The sequence below is a fragment of the Malaclemys terrapin genome, chromosome 7, assembly GCF_027887155.1.
Source record: "Malaclemys terrapin pileata isolate rMalTer1 chromosome 7, rMalTer1.hap1, whole genome shotgun sequence".
NCBI lineage: Eukaryota > Metazoa > Chordata > Testudines > Emydidae > Malaclemys > Malaclemys terrapin.
The window spans coordinates 91649233-91665027 of record NC_071511.1 but is presented as its reverse complement, the minus strand read 5'-3'; the positions used below and the strand labels follow the sequence as shown (position 1 = coordinate 91665027).

Below are 15795 nucleotides of genomic sequence, written 5' to 3'. Positions count from 1 at the left end.
TTTGGCTATTTCAGATGCTGCTGTCTGATGATTGTTGATAAATACTGTGCAATTACTGAGTTCACATTCAAGTAACTCTGAACTCAGGCACCAGTTTTGTTCAGACTTTCCAAGAATATTTGCCTTTGGGCTGAAGTAAACATTAAAACATTAAGCCTGAAAGGAATTTATTTGAAAATGTGAGCAACAGGAAGGGAGGTGTCAATGGAAATTAGGACTCCACTTCACCTACAGTGGCTGATACTGTGCCCTCTATTATGGACAGAGCTGGCAGCGATGCCTAGAATTAAGTTGTCTGACAATTTCCATTAGAAGACCCTCTTTTCAGTAGCTTATTACTTTGCTAAACTTTAACCATTTGGGCTGAAATTTTTCATGCATGTGTCTGCCTCAAACTGAATTGTAATGGAAAGTTCCAGCAACAATGATTAGCCATCTCCAGAAACAAGTAATGGAAAAATATATTGTTTTGCCAATGTTGAATTCTTATATCAGATTTATTGAGAAGCTCTAACACTTCCTTGCTTTGGAGCAGGGACTAGAAATTTGGCAGGGGGGGCAGTCAGAAAAATGTCAGTCAGAGGGAGTCTGAGCTGCCAGCAGGCAGCCCAGGGGTTCCCCTGGGTCAACGCGCCACCGGCAGCCCAGGGGTTCCCCTGGGTCAGAGCTGCCACACGGATCCCCAGGCCGGGTGGTGGGGAGCTGCCGCGGCGGGGTGCCTCAGGGCGGGGGGGAGAGCTGCTGCAAGGCTTCCCGGGCCGGGTGGGGAGCTACCATGGTGGGGGCACCTCAGGGCAGGGAGGGAGCTGCTGCGGGGCGGGGTGCTTCAGGGTGGAGGGGGGTTGGGGAGCTGCCGCAGGGCTGCAGGGGGGGCGCAAGGTGTAAGTTTCGCCTAGGATGCAAAAATTCCTTGCACCGGCCCTGCTCTGAATGCTCCCTTCCTGGAACGTAGGCAGCATGGAGTAGGAGGCACCTGGAGCCAAATAGAGAATGGCAGAGAGTGCACGGGGGCACAGAGCTATGGGTGATAGTAGTAGTAGAAGGATCCAAAACCACTAGAACACATTCCCTGCCAGACTCTGTAACAGAACCCAAGATTCCTGAGTGTCAATAGTTCTCTATTGTCTAGCAAATAGCTGTGACACTAATTGACAAAATGTGTATCTTATCCCCCTCTAGTGGTAAGATTGAGGATAACAACCTAGTCTTGCTACCAGTTACTCCATTAGCTAAAACGGGGTGGGCAAACTACGGCCCCCCGATGGCGGGGCAGAGGGCTCCGTGCATTGCCCTTGCCTCCAGGCACCACCCCCCGCAGCTCCCATTGGCCGGGAACGGGGAACCCTGGCCAATGGGAGCTTCAGGGGAGGTGCCTGGAGGTACGGCAAGGGCAGCATATGCAGAGCCCTCCGCCCGCCCTCCCCCAGGGGCCGCAGCACTTCCTGGACCGGCGCAGGGCCTGGGACAGGGCAGGCAGGCAGGGAGCCTGCTCTGACCCCGGTGCGCGCCACTGCCACCCCGGAGCTGCTTTAGGTAAGCGGTGCCAGGCCAGAGTCTGAACCCTGCTTGCATGCCACCCCCCAACTCCTTGCCCTAAGCCCCCTGCCTGCACCTTGCACCTCTCCTGCACCCCAACTCCCTTCCCTGATCCCCCTCATACACTCCACACCCTTTCTGCACCCCAACCCCCTTCCCTGAGCCCCCTGTCTCACCCCACACTCCTCCTGCACCCCAGCCCCCTGCCCAGAGCTCCCCCCGCAGTCTGCACTTCTCCTGCACCCCTGCCCTGAGCCCCCTCCTGCACTCTGCACCCCTCCTGCATCTCAACTCCTTCCCTGAGCCCCCCCTTCACCCCACACCCCTCCTCTGAACGAATCCCTTGCCCTGAGCCCCTTCCTGCACACCGCACTCCCTCCCGCACCCCAACCCCCTGCCCCGGCCCTGCATACAATTTCCCCACCCAGGTGTGGCCCTCAGCCCAAAAAGTTTGCCCATCCCTGAGCTAAAACAATAGAAGTCTACTGTTCATTTGAAGTTTCCAACGCTGCTGGATTCATAGACCCCAAACTAGAGAAGACTTGCAGTGTGTCCGTTTCCATTACAAATCCTATACACTGGCCATGTTCCAAATAATGTTTTGGTGAGGTTTGTGAATGTGTCCCAAGTTTAGAGTGAAATTGGGTTAAGTTTCAGCTGCTGGTGAGACTTTTGAGTTTGGGTGGAAATCACTCAGAAGTCTTGTTTTGCAAGGTTTAAGTCCAAACCCAGGCCAAAGCAAATACGTTTTGGATGAGTTCATTTTAACGTTATTTCAAAACTAAAGAAATCGAAGTGTGAAAGAAGATTTGCATGAAATCCCTGTGAACTGAAATCACCCAGTGAAACACAGGTCTATGTGCTAGGCAATTAGGGATTGAACATACACTGAAGTAGGCCAAATGGTATCATGTAATTGTGCTTGACTTACCATACTTTCACTACTTTAATCCTATTTCAAATATCAAGAAGCTTTTGTTTTAGTTTCCTTGTAAAGTAATAAAGGACTCAGTGTCAAAAGATAACTGGCAACATATGCTCTGCAACAAAACAACTAACCTGGTCAGCAAGCTGTGATTATTAGCTTGCGTGTTTATGTAAAGTTTGTCTTTGAACAATATATTTCTAGCAACAGCTATTGATCTATAAGTCAAGAGACTAGAAAATTAATATTCTGAAACACAGAGAAGGGGAACAGAGTGCAAAGTGTTAACTATTCAGATCCCATTATAGTTATTTGAGTTCATGCAGCTGAAAACATGTGCAATTCTGAAAATGTACCCCTGCTGTTAAGGGAAGTCTCAATTTTTTTAATTTCTGTCAAAGACAAATAGGGAAGATGGAAATTTTACAAAATTAATTGTGAATCACCACTCCTATACCATTTCTCCTGTCACTACCACCTGCGCAGTACAACTTATACTCAGACCCAGTTCTCAGGTTGCAATTCCTGACCATCTGGTCTCCTGAATGCAGAATATATCAATGTTTCTTCAGACCATCATCTTGGCCAGCTTCACATTTTAACCTGCCTGTTAAGGATGACACCCTGAAAGTAAAAACTCACAAACTTTTGTTAATCATTTGTTTTGTGATCTTATTGGCCCAGGCCTGCCAGGTTTGAGGCAAGCAAACTCCCAGTGTAGGCCAAAATAGCCCTCCCACCATTTGGGAGTCCCTGGTAGAGTTATATGTAGGCTGGATGAGCCACCCCTTAAAGCCAATAACTATTTCCATCCTTTAAGTGCAAGGTGAAAATGAACAAAGATCCAGCATGTCACGTACTGCCACAGTCTGGGTTTCTGGCTGGTGAGGCCTGACAATACCCGCAGCCTGGCTGCTGCTTCTCCCTTCAAGGGTACTACACCAGCCAGTTGGTTCTCAGGAGTGTATATGCTATTTCTATTTGTCTCTCCATAAGAGTACTACTGCTGCCCCGTACCCTACAAATATGTCTTCTGTCTTCAGAGGGCTTAATTCAGTTTTCCTTCTCCTGGGTGAGTTGCCTGCCAACTGCTAAAGGGACCCACCTGTCCTGAGCAGGCATCAAACACTCACTTTTCACACCCCCTCTTTTAATTTGTAAGACCACCTCCACGAGAAGAGAAGTGGTAGGACTTCAGTTGTCAGAGGCTGTTTGTTAGGCTGGCCATTTTGAGTATTTTTAATAGGACTGAGAGCTCATCCCTCACCAGGCCATTATCCTGATGGGGAAAGTAAAATAAGAACTTGAGATGACAGAGCTAATGAGGATAACAGCCTGCATAAAGGAAACCACTGCTTGGGTGCTGAAGCGTTCGTAGTGCTTCCACGTAATGGTAACATAAAGATCCATGCTGATCTAACAAAACAAGAATGTCGTCTGGAGGAGAGATGTTCTTTCCATCATCAATGAAATACAGGCCCAACTGGCATAATTACATGCTGAGCTTGGAAACCTTCAGCAAGCAGGTTTGACATTGAATAATAAATGCCAGCTCACAACAGAACAAATAAAATGTGTTGGTCACTTCATTGTTTCTGTGGGAAAGAAATGTATCCAAATTATATACATACATAGCCTATATTAGAGCTTCAGGAGCCAAAAGATGTGGGAGATATCCATAGGATCATGGGATTGTGAACTACATGGCAAAGTTTATATCACCACTTGGCTGACCTTACAAAACCCATCAGAACTGTTGAAAAGCCTGTCAGCACCAAAAGACATATGCAAGAACTCAATTTTCTTGTGATCAAAGGTATGGCATAGGTAAACATAAACATTTATGGTACTCTTTTAGTTGTCAGGTATCTTTGCTTATTTTCCCTTGTGGCTAAATTCTACCCACAATTGCAAGGTTGTACCATGTGTATATCTAAGGGAATATTTGCCTGTGTTTTGTGAAGCCCCATGTTAAATCAAATAAAAATGGTTTTTATTAAAATATTTCCTCTTGTTATACTTCTGTTCATCTGGTTTAAATGGAAAGAGGCTTGTATCAAGGAATTTGGCTCTGGAAATCTTTGCACCGCTGGTCTGGCACAGCCTGAGTTTGTTAACTTTCAGTGCTCCCTGAAAAGATTATATAGGCTTTTTGTGGGATAAGGATGCCTTAAGAAGGAAGACTTACTAGTGCGGATGAGTAGACTGGGAGGGTCCAATTTGAAATTTGATGATGAGTAAGTTTTGTATAAAAATTGTGTAGATAATTTATATACTTTCAATATGGGAGAGCTGTGTTTTATAAACAGAAAGAAAGAAAGAATTTAGTTGTGACCATTCTGCATGTAGAAAAAATGCAAGAAGGGGAAGGGTGAGAAATTCAAAAATCATTCTTGGTATGATTTTGAATATAATTCATCATGAAACTGCCATATATTGCCCATCAGGTATACTGAGAGGAAATTTTGGCATTTGCTCCCAAAAGCTGAGCAAAAAATATTTATAGAGATGGCATGAGTCTCAGGTTTCTTCTGCATGTAGGGGTGTTTGAAAGCTCTGATGAAGCCCATCTTTAATTTATATTTGCCATTTTTATGACATTTGTATTTACACTTGTAATGATCTTTTTCTGGTGTCCCAAGATGAACTAAATATAAATGTTCAGGGTAAAAGAAGTGCAAAATCAACAGGTGTAAATGCTTCAAAGTTGTAATATGACAGCCAATAAAATGTGAGCCACAGCTACTCCTAAAGTAGCCTGTTCACGATACAATGCTACATGGCATTTGCAGTTACAGAATGATAGATGCTCCCTTGCATTTGACAGCATGCAATAAAGTATAATATCGTTATTCCTTTTGTTGGTTAATTCATTGAGCAATATTAGGCATTTAGTCAAATGCTTCATCCTTGTTGTCAGACCTTTAACCAAATGACTGGCAGGCTTAATCATTTGACTGACTGAGGGCCAGATTTTTAAAGGTATTTGGGTGCCTAAAGATGCAGATAAGTGCCTAATGGGAATTTCAAAAGCAGTGGGAGTTAGGCTCCAAGGCACTTTTGAAAATCCCACCAGTCACCTACCTGATCTTTATGTGCCTAAATACCTTTACAAATCTGGTACCAAGTGACTAGTATAACAGAGCAGCTGTGACATATATGCAGCATAGTTGTAGCCATATCAGTCCCAGGATATAAATATGCAAGCAAGAGTGGTAGAGATATGGGTAGAGATAACGAAGTTAGTTCAATCACGGAGGATGAGGCCCTCTTCTAGCAGTTGAGGTGTGAACTCCAAGGGAGGAGAAACTGCTTTTGTAGTTGGCTAGCCATTCACAGTCTTTGTTTAATCCTGAGCTAATGGTGTCAAATTTGCAGATGAACTGAAGCTCAGCAATTTCTCTTTGAAGTCTGGGAAAGGGGTGATACAAGTGTGTAATAAGGAAGACTACTATTTAGTTTCTCATGTTGAGTGTCATCAATTATACTTATCACATAGATGTATTATATTTAATATATTCTGCATGTTGGTCTCTGAAATCCATCTAATGCAGCTCAAGAAAAGATACAGTAGTGATGGTCCTTAATTTTTGTTATTAGTTAGTAAAGAGTTCAAAATGAAATTTACCAGTTCCATTTATTTGAGCCACTATCAATATGAAATCTCACAATACGAATAGATGTTTCTGGTCCCTTTCTGAAACATGTCAGTGCCCTCTCTGTTTCTCTTGAAACAGAGAATAAAATGGTATAGGTGTGCTGAAGCCACTCATAATATTTACAGAAGACAGCAGAACTCAAACTATCAGACACTTTGATAAATCTGTCTTGTCTTATCATGTATAGGTGTTTATATCTCATCCATCACCACAGAATCTGAGAGAGAAATCCTGGCCCCACTAAAGTCAATGGAAAATTTTTCATTGACTTCAGTGGAGCCAGGATTTCACCCTGAGTGTTTTGTAAAGCCACCTTAATAGGTATATTTTTCCTCCCTACTTCCCTAAGGCAATTGGGACTATTGGGAGATTCTTTGATTCTCTCTTTCTTATCCTTCTATTAGGGTGACCAGATGTCTCGATTTTATAGGGACAGTCCCAATATTTGGGGCTTTTTTTTATATGGGCTCCTATTACCCCCCCCCCATCCCTTGTCCCGATTTTTCTCATTTGCTATCTGGTCACCCTACCTTCTCTTCTGTCTGTCCTTTCATTCCTGTCTTCTCTTTTTCCTCTTTTTCCACCACCTTCATTCTTCATTGCTGTTTTCCTGGCAGTTCTGAGAAAGATAAGACAAAGAAATGAGTCTTCTACTTCCCTTAGAAGGCTGTGAAATTTGGTCATTCAAAGCCTTGGAACGGTTGCTGAGAAAGCCATGCTCTATGCCATTCTGGGGTTTACCATCAAGGGTGACAGTTTCATTCTTCCTGCTGTTGAGGCCTGTCCCTGCACCATTGCAGTCAGTGGGAGTTTTGCCACTGAGTTCAATTTGATCAGTCCCTAAAATAGCTTGAGGAATAAGATTGGGCCTCACTTTTAATTTATTTATGTGTTATTATTTCTTCTTAAACATTTATGAAAGTGTTTTGAAAATGAAATGTGAGGTGAGAATATTAGTTCTCTACTCCTTTCTCTTTGTGTCCTTTCCCAGCTTCTGTTGATCATATCTGTCCTTCTTGATAGATCAAGATCAAGATGACATGCTGTTGAATAAACATGTTTTTGTTGTTTTAATTCCATATTAGAAAAGTGATATATCTTAGAAATGTCACTTTATTCTTACAGCTCTTTCAAACATTTGATTGGAGGTCTGGATGATGTTTCAAATAAGGCCTATGAAGATGCAGAAGCAAAAGCAAAGTAAGTGACAACTAATGATTTTTGGCTTTCACCAATTAATCTCAATGTATTGCCTGTACCCCGTGTTTTTAATTGAAATCAAATCAAGAAATTTTTTAAAACATACACTTTTTATCACATAATACTATAACATAGGAAGTGAAATGTCTGTTAGGAAATAAAAGAAATATAGTATAATGCTTTGTTAATCTAAAGAGTTTAATTTTAAAAGTAGTTGGCAAATAGTTGTCATGATATATTTTAAGGTAGGATATAATGTATGTAAATTCTAAACTGATAAAAAACTCAAGATAACAAAGATATTACTGCAATAGAAATTATTGATATATTTTGGGCTATTTTCAAACAGTCCTGAGTTTTTCAAACCTTAGGAAATAAAATATGTTCTGTAAAAGAAGGTTGAAGTGGAGAAAGTAGAGTAGCTTTTGAATGTTACAGTTACTTTGCTATGGAATAATATTTCAATCCAAAACACTGGCTTAAAGTATTCCTTCTAGAAATTAAGACTAGTGTTTAATCTCTTTAAAATGTTTTAAATAATAAAGGTGCTAACAAACAGAAACAAGAGCTGCAACAATTCCCACTTGGTCAACAGCTTGTGCTTAATAGACAGACTTCTATATGTTTAGATTCGAGGGATGGAATCCGTGAAGGGACTTAGGTGTTGCAATGCTGAGCACCTTGGGTGCCTAGAAAATTCACAGGAACAGGTCTGATTCACAAAGCCTAGTGAGGCTCTCCCTAATGAGGAGAGAAAGGCACCTTTGAATGTGATCCACAAAAGCCAGGTGGTTAGGTGGCTCCCTGCCTACACTAGCCAATGGAAGATGACAATGTGCTAAAGAGTGGCCCTTTCTCGGAGATAGGCCTCTAAGTCCAGGCTACAGTGAGGCACCTAGTTCTGCTACAGACCCATGAACAGGAATCTCTTTCCTGACTTAGGTGCCTACATAGTTTCTTGCAAGAATAATTTAGGTGTCAGCATAGAGGAGGCGGCAGTGGTTGTGTCCAACTTTATAACTTTTGGCCCAGTGGTTAGAACACTCATCTGGGATGTGTGATACTCACATGCAATTCCCCCCTTCCTGGCAGAGGGGGAGAAAAGATTTGAACAGGGAAGTCCAACTTCTCAGGAGAATGTTTTGACTACTGAACTATGGGATGTTCTGATCTGGGGCTCCCTCAGTCTCTCCTTTTGAAGCACTCTGGTTAAATCAATAAAAAGTGATTGGGGAGATAGAGTGGGAATGACTTTGTAGTCCAGTTGTTAGGACACCCACCAAGTTTCACACATCCCAGGTGAGCACGCTAACCGCTAGTCTAAAGGTTATAAGGTGGGTGGCAGCACCACCATCACCTCCTACTCCTTTTCTGGACAGCCTTTGAATAGGGCCCAATCCAGTTGGTGTCCCCAAAGGGTGCTAACCAGCAGGGCCACCCAGAGGATTCAGGGGGCCTGGGGCAAAGCAATTTCAGGGGCCCCTTCCATAAAAAAAAGTTGCAATACTATAGAAAACTATATTCTCGTGGGGGCCTGGGACAAATTGTTCCACTTACCCCCCACCCTCCTCTGGGCGGCCCTACTAACCAGATTCAGCCCCTGGAGCAAGTTAGGCGAATAAACGACTGTCTTCCCTGGTTCATGAATCATTCTGGGGCTTAGCAGGAGATAGGTGTCCAGATGCCTAGAATTAGGCAGCAATGCGTATGCCCAGAGGAAAAATCTTAGGCACCAAATGAGTTTAGGCACCTACAGGGCTCAGCAGGAGTTGTGTGGCTTACAGTAGGGGACTTAGGAACCTAATTAGCTTTTTGGATTTCACCCTAAACCTTTAGCTGGTAAGCCTGGAATATCCTTCTTAACACTTCAGAATAAATGAATAAAATCAAGATTTGCTCAGATAAAGGTTAATATTGTCTTCAAACACAAATGGCTCTAAGTCAAGAATAATTTAAAGAGAAACTGAAGCTATTGTATAAAAATCTGATGTTTTCTCTTTTGCAGATCTCTTTACCACTACCACATTAAGGAAGGGAAATGATTAGATATTAGGCTTCTTCTCAGAATCAAACAGTTGAAAAGTGTGACTATCGTAGCCTTTCAGTTCTGTTGGCCTAAATTAAAGGTTACTACTACAATATACATAGTGGTTTCACATTAGTCTTTGGGGGCTTAAGGGAGTCTGTATGAAGGGAATGTATGGTTTTATTGTAGAGAGAAATGGAAAGAAACTAAATATTATTAGTTTTAGAAGAATTTAAATTCAAAATTCTTCTATCATATAAGAAATCTGTGTCCCATTTTCAGTGTCTTGCATTAATTTTGGTAATGCTGGAGTGTATCAATAGAATAAAGAGACATTTTCTGTTTATCACTCCGAACACCTTTTTTAACCTATTGCACCTCTCTAGCAAGTTACTTTTCTCCTCATTGTGCAGAATTATGGCCCCTTAACAAAATATATAGGACTTCATCTGGATTCCTTAAATAAATAAAACCCTCATTGTTTTCAATGGGAATCTGGGGTATAGAAGAAATGCTGAATCAGACATGAAGAGATGATTTTGCAGCAGATAACTAGGCAGACCTCCTAATTTTATTTTAATGGTCAGTTGCATCTTATACAAAGACCAATTGTATGAAGTTACATGTAGTCCAGTAAACTAACCACAGGCAACTAAACATTGCTTTGGAGAGCGAGAGAGTTACAAATATGCCATGTCAGTGCTACTAATTAGATTTCCAGGGAGATAATGTGGAGAGAAAACTTGGTAGTAGGAGTGGTGATTTGCCGAGTAATATAACTCCATTATTGCATACACAGCCTTTGTAAGACCTTCACTTTCTAATTCATTAGCAGCTAGTATAAGCTGAAAAAAGGTAATGCACTCTCTTCATCATTTCAGAGAAAATCCTCTCAGGTTTATGTCATTTTAAGCCATGTTTTTGATATGCAGTATGTGCTCCTCAGCTACCAAGGTGAGGTAGGTGGGTGGGTGTGGTCTAAAATCTAAACAGATTAAATTACATCAATATGCACATCAACATAAATATCATGCAAGAAAGTATTTTCAGTGTCCATTGACCTTATTATCACTTGGCTTATTTAGCCCTAATACTAGTAAAACTCCCATTGACTTTCGTAGATATTTTGCTTGAGAAAGCACTGCAGAATTGGACCTCTTGTAGAGCAACCCATTTTTTTAGAAGCTAGAATGTCAGTAGATAGCTTTAAATTCTGCTATCCTTCTATCTTGTGCTTTTCCTTGTTTATTTTTTAGTGTCCAATATTTCATACAATGAGAAAGGTGAGGCAGAAGATTCCTAATGTTAGAGAGACCTTAATTAGGTGGACAGTTTCACAGTAAGAAGAGCGGACAAGCTGTTATGGCACCTTCTAGGTCCTTACCTGCAGCTTTACAAGTCAGGGGTTAGCCCTTGCATACAATCCCAAAGTGCCAGAGTCAATAATCATGCCACTGCCCCCCACATAGTGACATTTTGACTTTAAAAAAACAGAAGTCATCAGTGCTGTCTACCTTTACAAAGGTTATAAAGGAAATGTTCTTTCAAAAGATATGGCCTTTATTAGATAAATACCACATTTGGATTTCCTTGACTTCTTGAAAGCAATTGCCTGGAAAAGATATGAATAGAACAGTAGAAATGACTGAAAAGCTATGAGTAAAAGAAGAAATTTTGGAACCTGCTTCGTCACTCAACAGTTGTTATATCTATGTCTGACAAGATAAAATTCATCTTGGAGAAAATCTGCTTGGCAGAAACTTTAACCTGGATTAATTTTCAAACAGCTCTTAATTAACTTCAGCTAATTGCCCTTCAAGGGTTTATCTTTTCAAAATTTAAGATTGTGAAGTGAAAGAGCTTGGCATAGAAAGCATGACACAATTGTTCTTTAGCAAATTGCTGTGCTTTGCAATAACTGAAAATTGCATAATAGTATTTTGTCACTTAGTAGTAGCAAGCATCATATTTTCCACTGTTTATGGTATATCATTGAATGAATAAGGTTTACTACATAACCTTACATCAGGTCTATCAAAGACGGTTCACTAAAAAGATCAGAAATTCAGCAATCATCATTGTAAACTATAAATAGTAAGGACCTCATTCTAATAGGTGTTGACCACCCTCGACTTCAATTCAACTGAACATCATATCATATTGATTTGCTATAAAATTATGATGGGTTTTAGCAGCTCAAAAAGCCAACAGTTTTTAATATTTTAACCACAGTGTTTTTTATTTAAATGCATACTGTGCCTCATGTAATTAACACATATTTATTAAGCCAATAGGAATAGAAAATGTGAAAACTATAAATATTGTTTCTGATGTGTTAGAGATAGGCTGGTCACACAGTAACACATTTCATTTACCATAAGCACACTCCAACCCTCAAGCCCTCTGAGTGTCTCCTTGGAGTGTCCAGCCCCTGGTCCACTGGACACTCACAGTATTCAGATTCACTACTTCCAAAGAAACAGTACAGTTTACCAGTTCTACTTCCAATCACTGTTCCACTTAATACACAGCACTTAGATATCTTTATAGTGAATTAGTGTATAAAGTTTCATAAGTTTATTTAGCAAAGCATGGAGATTCAAGTAATGAAAGTATTGGGAACAAATGATTACATAGAAAACAAAATTATAACACACATTCTAGAGCCTAGACTTAATTACCTAGATATTCTCATGTCTTGTAGAGTTTGGCTCATCCAAAATCCTTTCAGCACTTTTTAACCAGACTTGGCTGTGATCCTCCTTTCATGAGACAAGTATGCTGTCAGCTTGCTTCCCTGGTGAAGGATCCAGAGTGTTCCTTTGCCTTCCAAGATATACAAGTTCTATCCTTTGTTTTCATTTATAAACAGGATACCCCCCCCCCCTCCTGTTTTTGTTTCTTCCTGAAATTTTTTCTTGACTGGCACCTGGCTTGGTATACAAATAGGTCTTCATGGTGTGGCAGACAACACACATATGATGAAACAGGGAGGTGGGTGTCTGTTACCTCCTGCCTGAAAGGAACATGTCCAAGAGACATCACCTCCTGGTGACCTTTCTTGACTCCAAGACCTTAAGAACCTAATTTTCAGTGAAGGCAAATAACTTCTTAAATATTATCCATCCTTACATTTAGGAATGATTCTGATGATCAGTGCGCTACTGGCTCTCAGTGGAGATCTCACGTCACCCTTTGGTGAACTATTACATATATATCTGATTCCTGTAAAATCCTATGAACCTTCTGTGAGCTCTGCCAGTTGGCACAAAGAGGTCCCTGGGTCACAAAGGGAAGCATGTATTTAACATGATTCATGTTCCCAAGAATAACAGTAATCGCAGAAGAACCACAGTGCATACCAGTGGCAGGATCCGGTTCAACAAATGTTACATAATAAGCTGAATTATTATTCATTGTATATAGAGAAAATTCCTAAAAAGAGAGCACCTGTTTGCCTAAATTAATTCCAGGTAGAGCCACTGATGAAGCTCTAACAAATCCAATAGGAAACAGGTGGCTTCTAATGCAGTTATTGAAATCACATGGGTTGACAGAGTTCTTAGAACTCTATGAATTTTACATACTCTTACATTCAGAGTATCCCATTCGGGGGGTGGGATAGCTCAGTGGTTTGAGCATTGGCCTGCTAAACCCAGGGTTGTGAGTTCAATCCTTGAGGGGGCCACTTAGGGATCTGGGGCAAAATCAGTACTTGGTTCTGCTAGTGAAGGCAGGGGGCTGGACTCGATGACCTTTCAAGGTCCCTTCCAGTTCTAGGAGGTAGGTATATCTCCATTATTTCTTCTTCTTTCTATTCTCCCAATCACTTCTACTGGGTTTTTTCCATGTTCCATAGATTCCTGAGGTTCTTCACATTCAACACCACTTTAACCACTATCAGGGCCAGATTAAGGCTATCTGGGTCCCTAAGCACACCACAATATGAGTCCTTCTGCAGTTTGGCCTTGTCCCTCCCTTGGGTGGCAATGGCAAGGGGTGACACATTTCAGGCTAGAAAGATGGGTCAGCAGCAAGGGGTCACCAGAAGCAGCAACAGGAGCAGTCCCCTCTCCCCATACATAGGCAGGCTGGCAGAAGTGTATGCCACCTGTATTTTCCCCAGCAACCAGGGCATACATGCTTAGTGAGCCAAGTCCCCTGCATGCTTCTCCTCCTGCCACACAGAATCCTCTGCTGGGGTGGTATTGATGGGGGCCCCCAGGCAGTGTGTCATGAAATTAACACCCCGTTGAGATACATGCAGCAGTTCACTTGTCTCTCAGAGCTATTGTTCCAGACCTTCTGTAGAATCAGGCAGATGTTGTTTTGGCTATGCTCAGATTCCTTTTTAAAGTTTTTGGTTTTTACAACCCTGGGGGTTTACTTTTTTTAAATTAAAACTGAGATTCTGCCCTCATTACCTGATACTAGGAGCTGTGGCCCAAGGCAGGAAGGCCTATGTCTTAATCCAGCCCTGACTAATAGCTCCCCTCATCTTTATATTAGCTGTGCTTTAAGATCTTTAGTTATAGTCACTGTCCTTTTTTCTAGGGGGGCTTAAATGAGCTGCATCCAAACCTATCAATGTTTTTCTTTAACTGGCCAAAGGAGTAACTGTCATTTCACCACGTCTCTTTCATCACTCCTAGCAAAATCTCATTTTTCATCCAGCTTATAGACTTATGTTTCAGTGAGATTTTTTTATTATTATTTTTTCTGATATATTTACATTTTACTAGTCAGAATTCAATTATCTCCCTGGTGTTATATATTTTCTCTTTTCCTTAGGCTTTAATAATAATATTTATACTGGCATTGCTATTTAAAATATAGTTCTATGACTTGAGCAAACATGATTTTACTACGCCTGTCCTGCACTCTTTTCATTGGCTGCCTATAGAGTAGCTGGTTGTCATTAATTTTGCACCATGGGTTTTTAAAGCCCTACTTCAGCAAAGCATGTAATTACTTAATCCATTAATATGCTTAAAGTTAAGAGTGTGCTTAGCTGAATTGAAACTTATTCCTAGTACTGACAGGTATCTTGTCTTTGGATGCCATCTGCTTTTTAAGGATTCCCCCCCACCCACACATTGTCTGAAGTCACTCTTGTTGTGTGAGTTTTCTAATATGGAACTCCCTGGCTCCTGAAATCCATCTAATTTTTCTTGTTTTAAAAAGATAGAAGTGTTGCTTTTTTTCTTCAGTGTTGCTTTTAGAATCACTGCTGTTTTTAATTATTTATTTATTATCTATATTTATTACCTTCCTTTACAATCTTTTCTTTCCTTTTGTTTTTTATTAGACCTTTCTCATTTGTTTTTGTGTGTTTGAAAGATAAAAAGAAGGTATTTTATGAGATTTTCATTATAGTGCCTTGCTGGAGTCACGGGGGAAGGGAGAGCAATGGCTGCATTAAGTGAAACACATAACTAAAAAAAGAAGAACAGGAGTACTTGTGGCACCTTAGAGACTAACAAATTTACACTAAACCTAAATAATGACAAGCTATTAACAAAAAATAATAGTTGTATTTCAAGGTTAAGGCTCACAGTCTGGTTTTCACTCATGGATCCTCCGGAAACTTAAAATTTGGTACTGTTTTTGAAAATTTAGGCTTTGATGCATTGTACTTGGGGACATTTAGGGACATCTGATCAAAGGGCCCTCATAAATGATCTGGTGTATCTGTTTGTGTACACAAATGAATTTGTGAATTCAAAGGTGCACATTCTGGTCACTCACTATACACATGGGTAAAGGTTGGAATCTGCCTCCACCTTCTTGCTCAGATGAAGGTACTGGGGTGCAATGGGTCTGCCAGAGTGAGCGACTGGTAGCCCCTAGGAATAATTCCAGTTATGTCAGCCAGGATTCTATCTGGGGACTCCAGCTGCTGTGTGGCCCATCAGCTCACCACCAATTCATATGAGGTCATGTAGGGCAAAATCTAGCCCCAAATGGGCAATTGTCTGTTCAAGTGCCTCATTTGTTTGTGCAAATGGGAAGGGTCTGCATATGCAAACTGTATTTCCAAGTGCATATTTGCAAATCATATGAAAATATGGCCCTTTAATATTAAGTGATAGCAGTCCACGGATTTTGTAGTGACTATTAGCAGAATGTTATCAACTACAGTATGTTAACAGAACATTATCAATGTTATCCGTATGTATACGTAGTAGAAAGGGCTTTGTTTTTATGTGTTTCTTAGAAACATAAGCCTGGGAACATTTTTAGCCAGGGCTGAAAATCAACTTTTTAGAATCAAGTTCAAAAATAGGAACTATGTGCCAATTAAAGAAAATAATTTAATTAGGACCTTATGTTTTTGCTAAGCCTCAAATATTTTCTGAAATAATAGACTTACTCATGAGATCAGGGGTTTCTCTATTATAAAAATTATTTTCTGGCTCATGGCAGTGCAAATATTTAGACAGTTTGAG

At 40.9% G+C, this 15795-nt stretch overlaps 1 protein-coding gene across 2 annotated transcripts in view; it reads left to right on the top strand.

Moving 5' to 3' along the window:
* PRKG1 (protein kinase cGMP-dependent 1) overlaps positions 1 to 15795 on the top strand; it is a 925158-nt gene that overhangs the window by 819434 nt on the left and 89929 nt on the right. For both annotated transcript variants that reach the window (XM_054034323.1, XM_054034322.1), the window contains exon 9: positions 7246 to 7320. In XM_054034323.1, coding sequence (XP_053890298.1) covers positions 7246 to 7320 — 75 coding nt within the window. The remainder of the gene's footprint in view (positions 1 to 7245; positions 7321 to 15795) is intronic.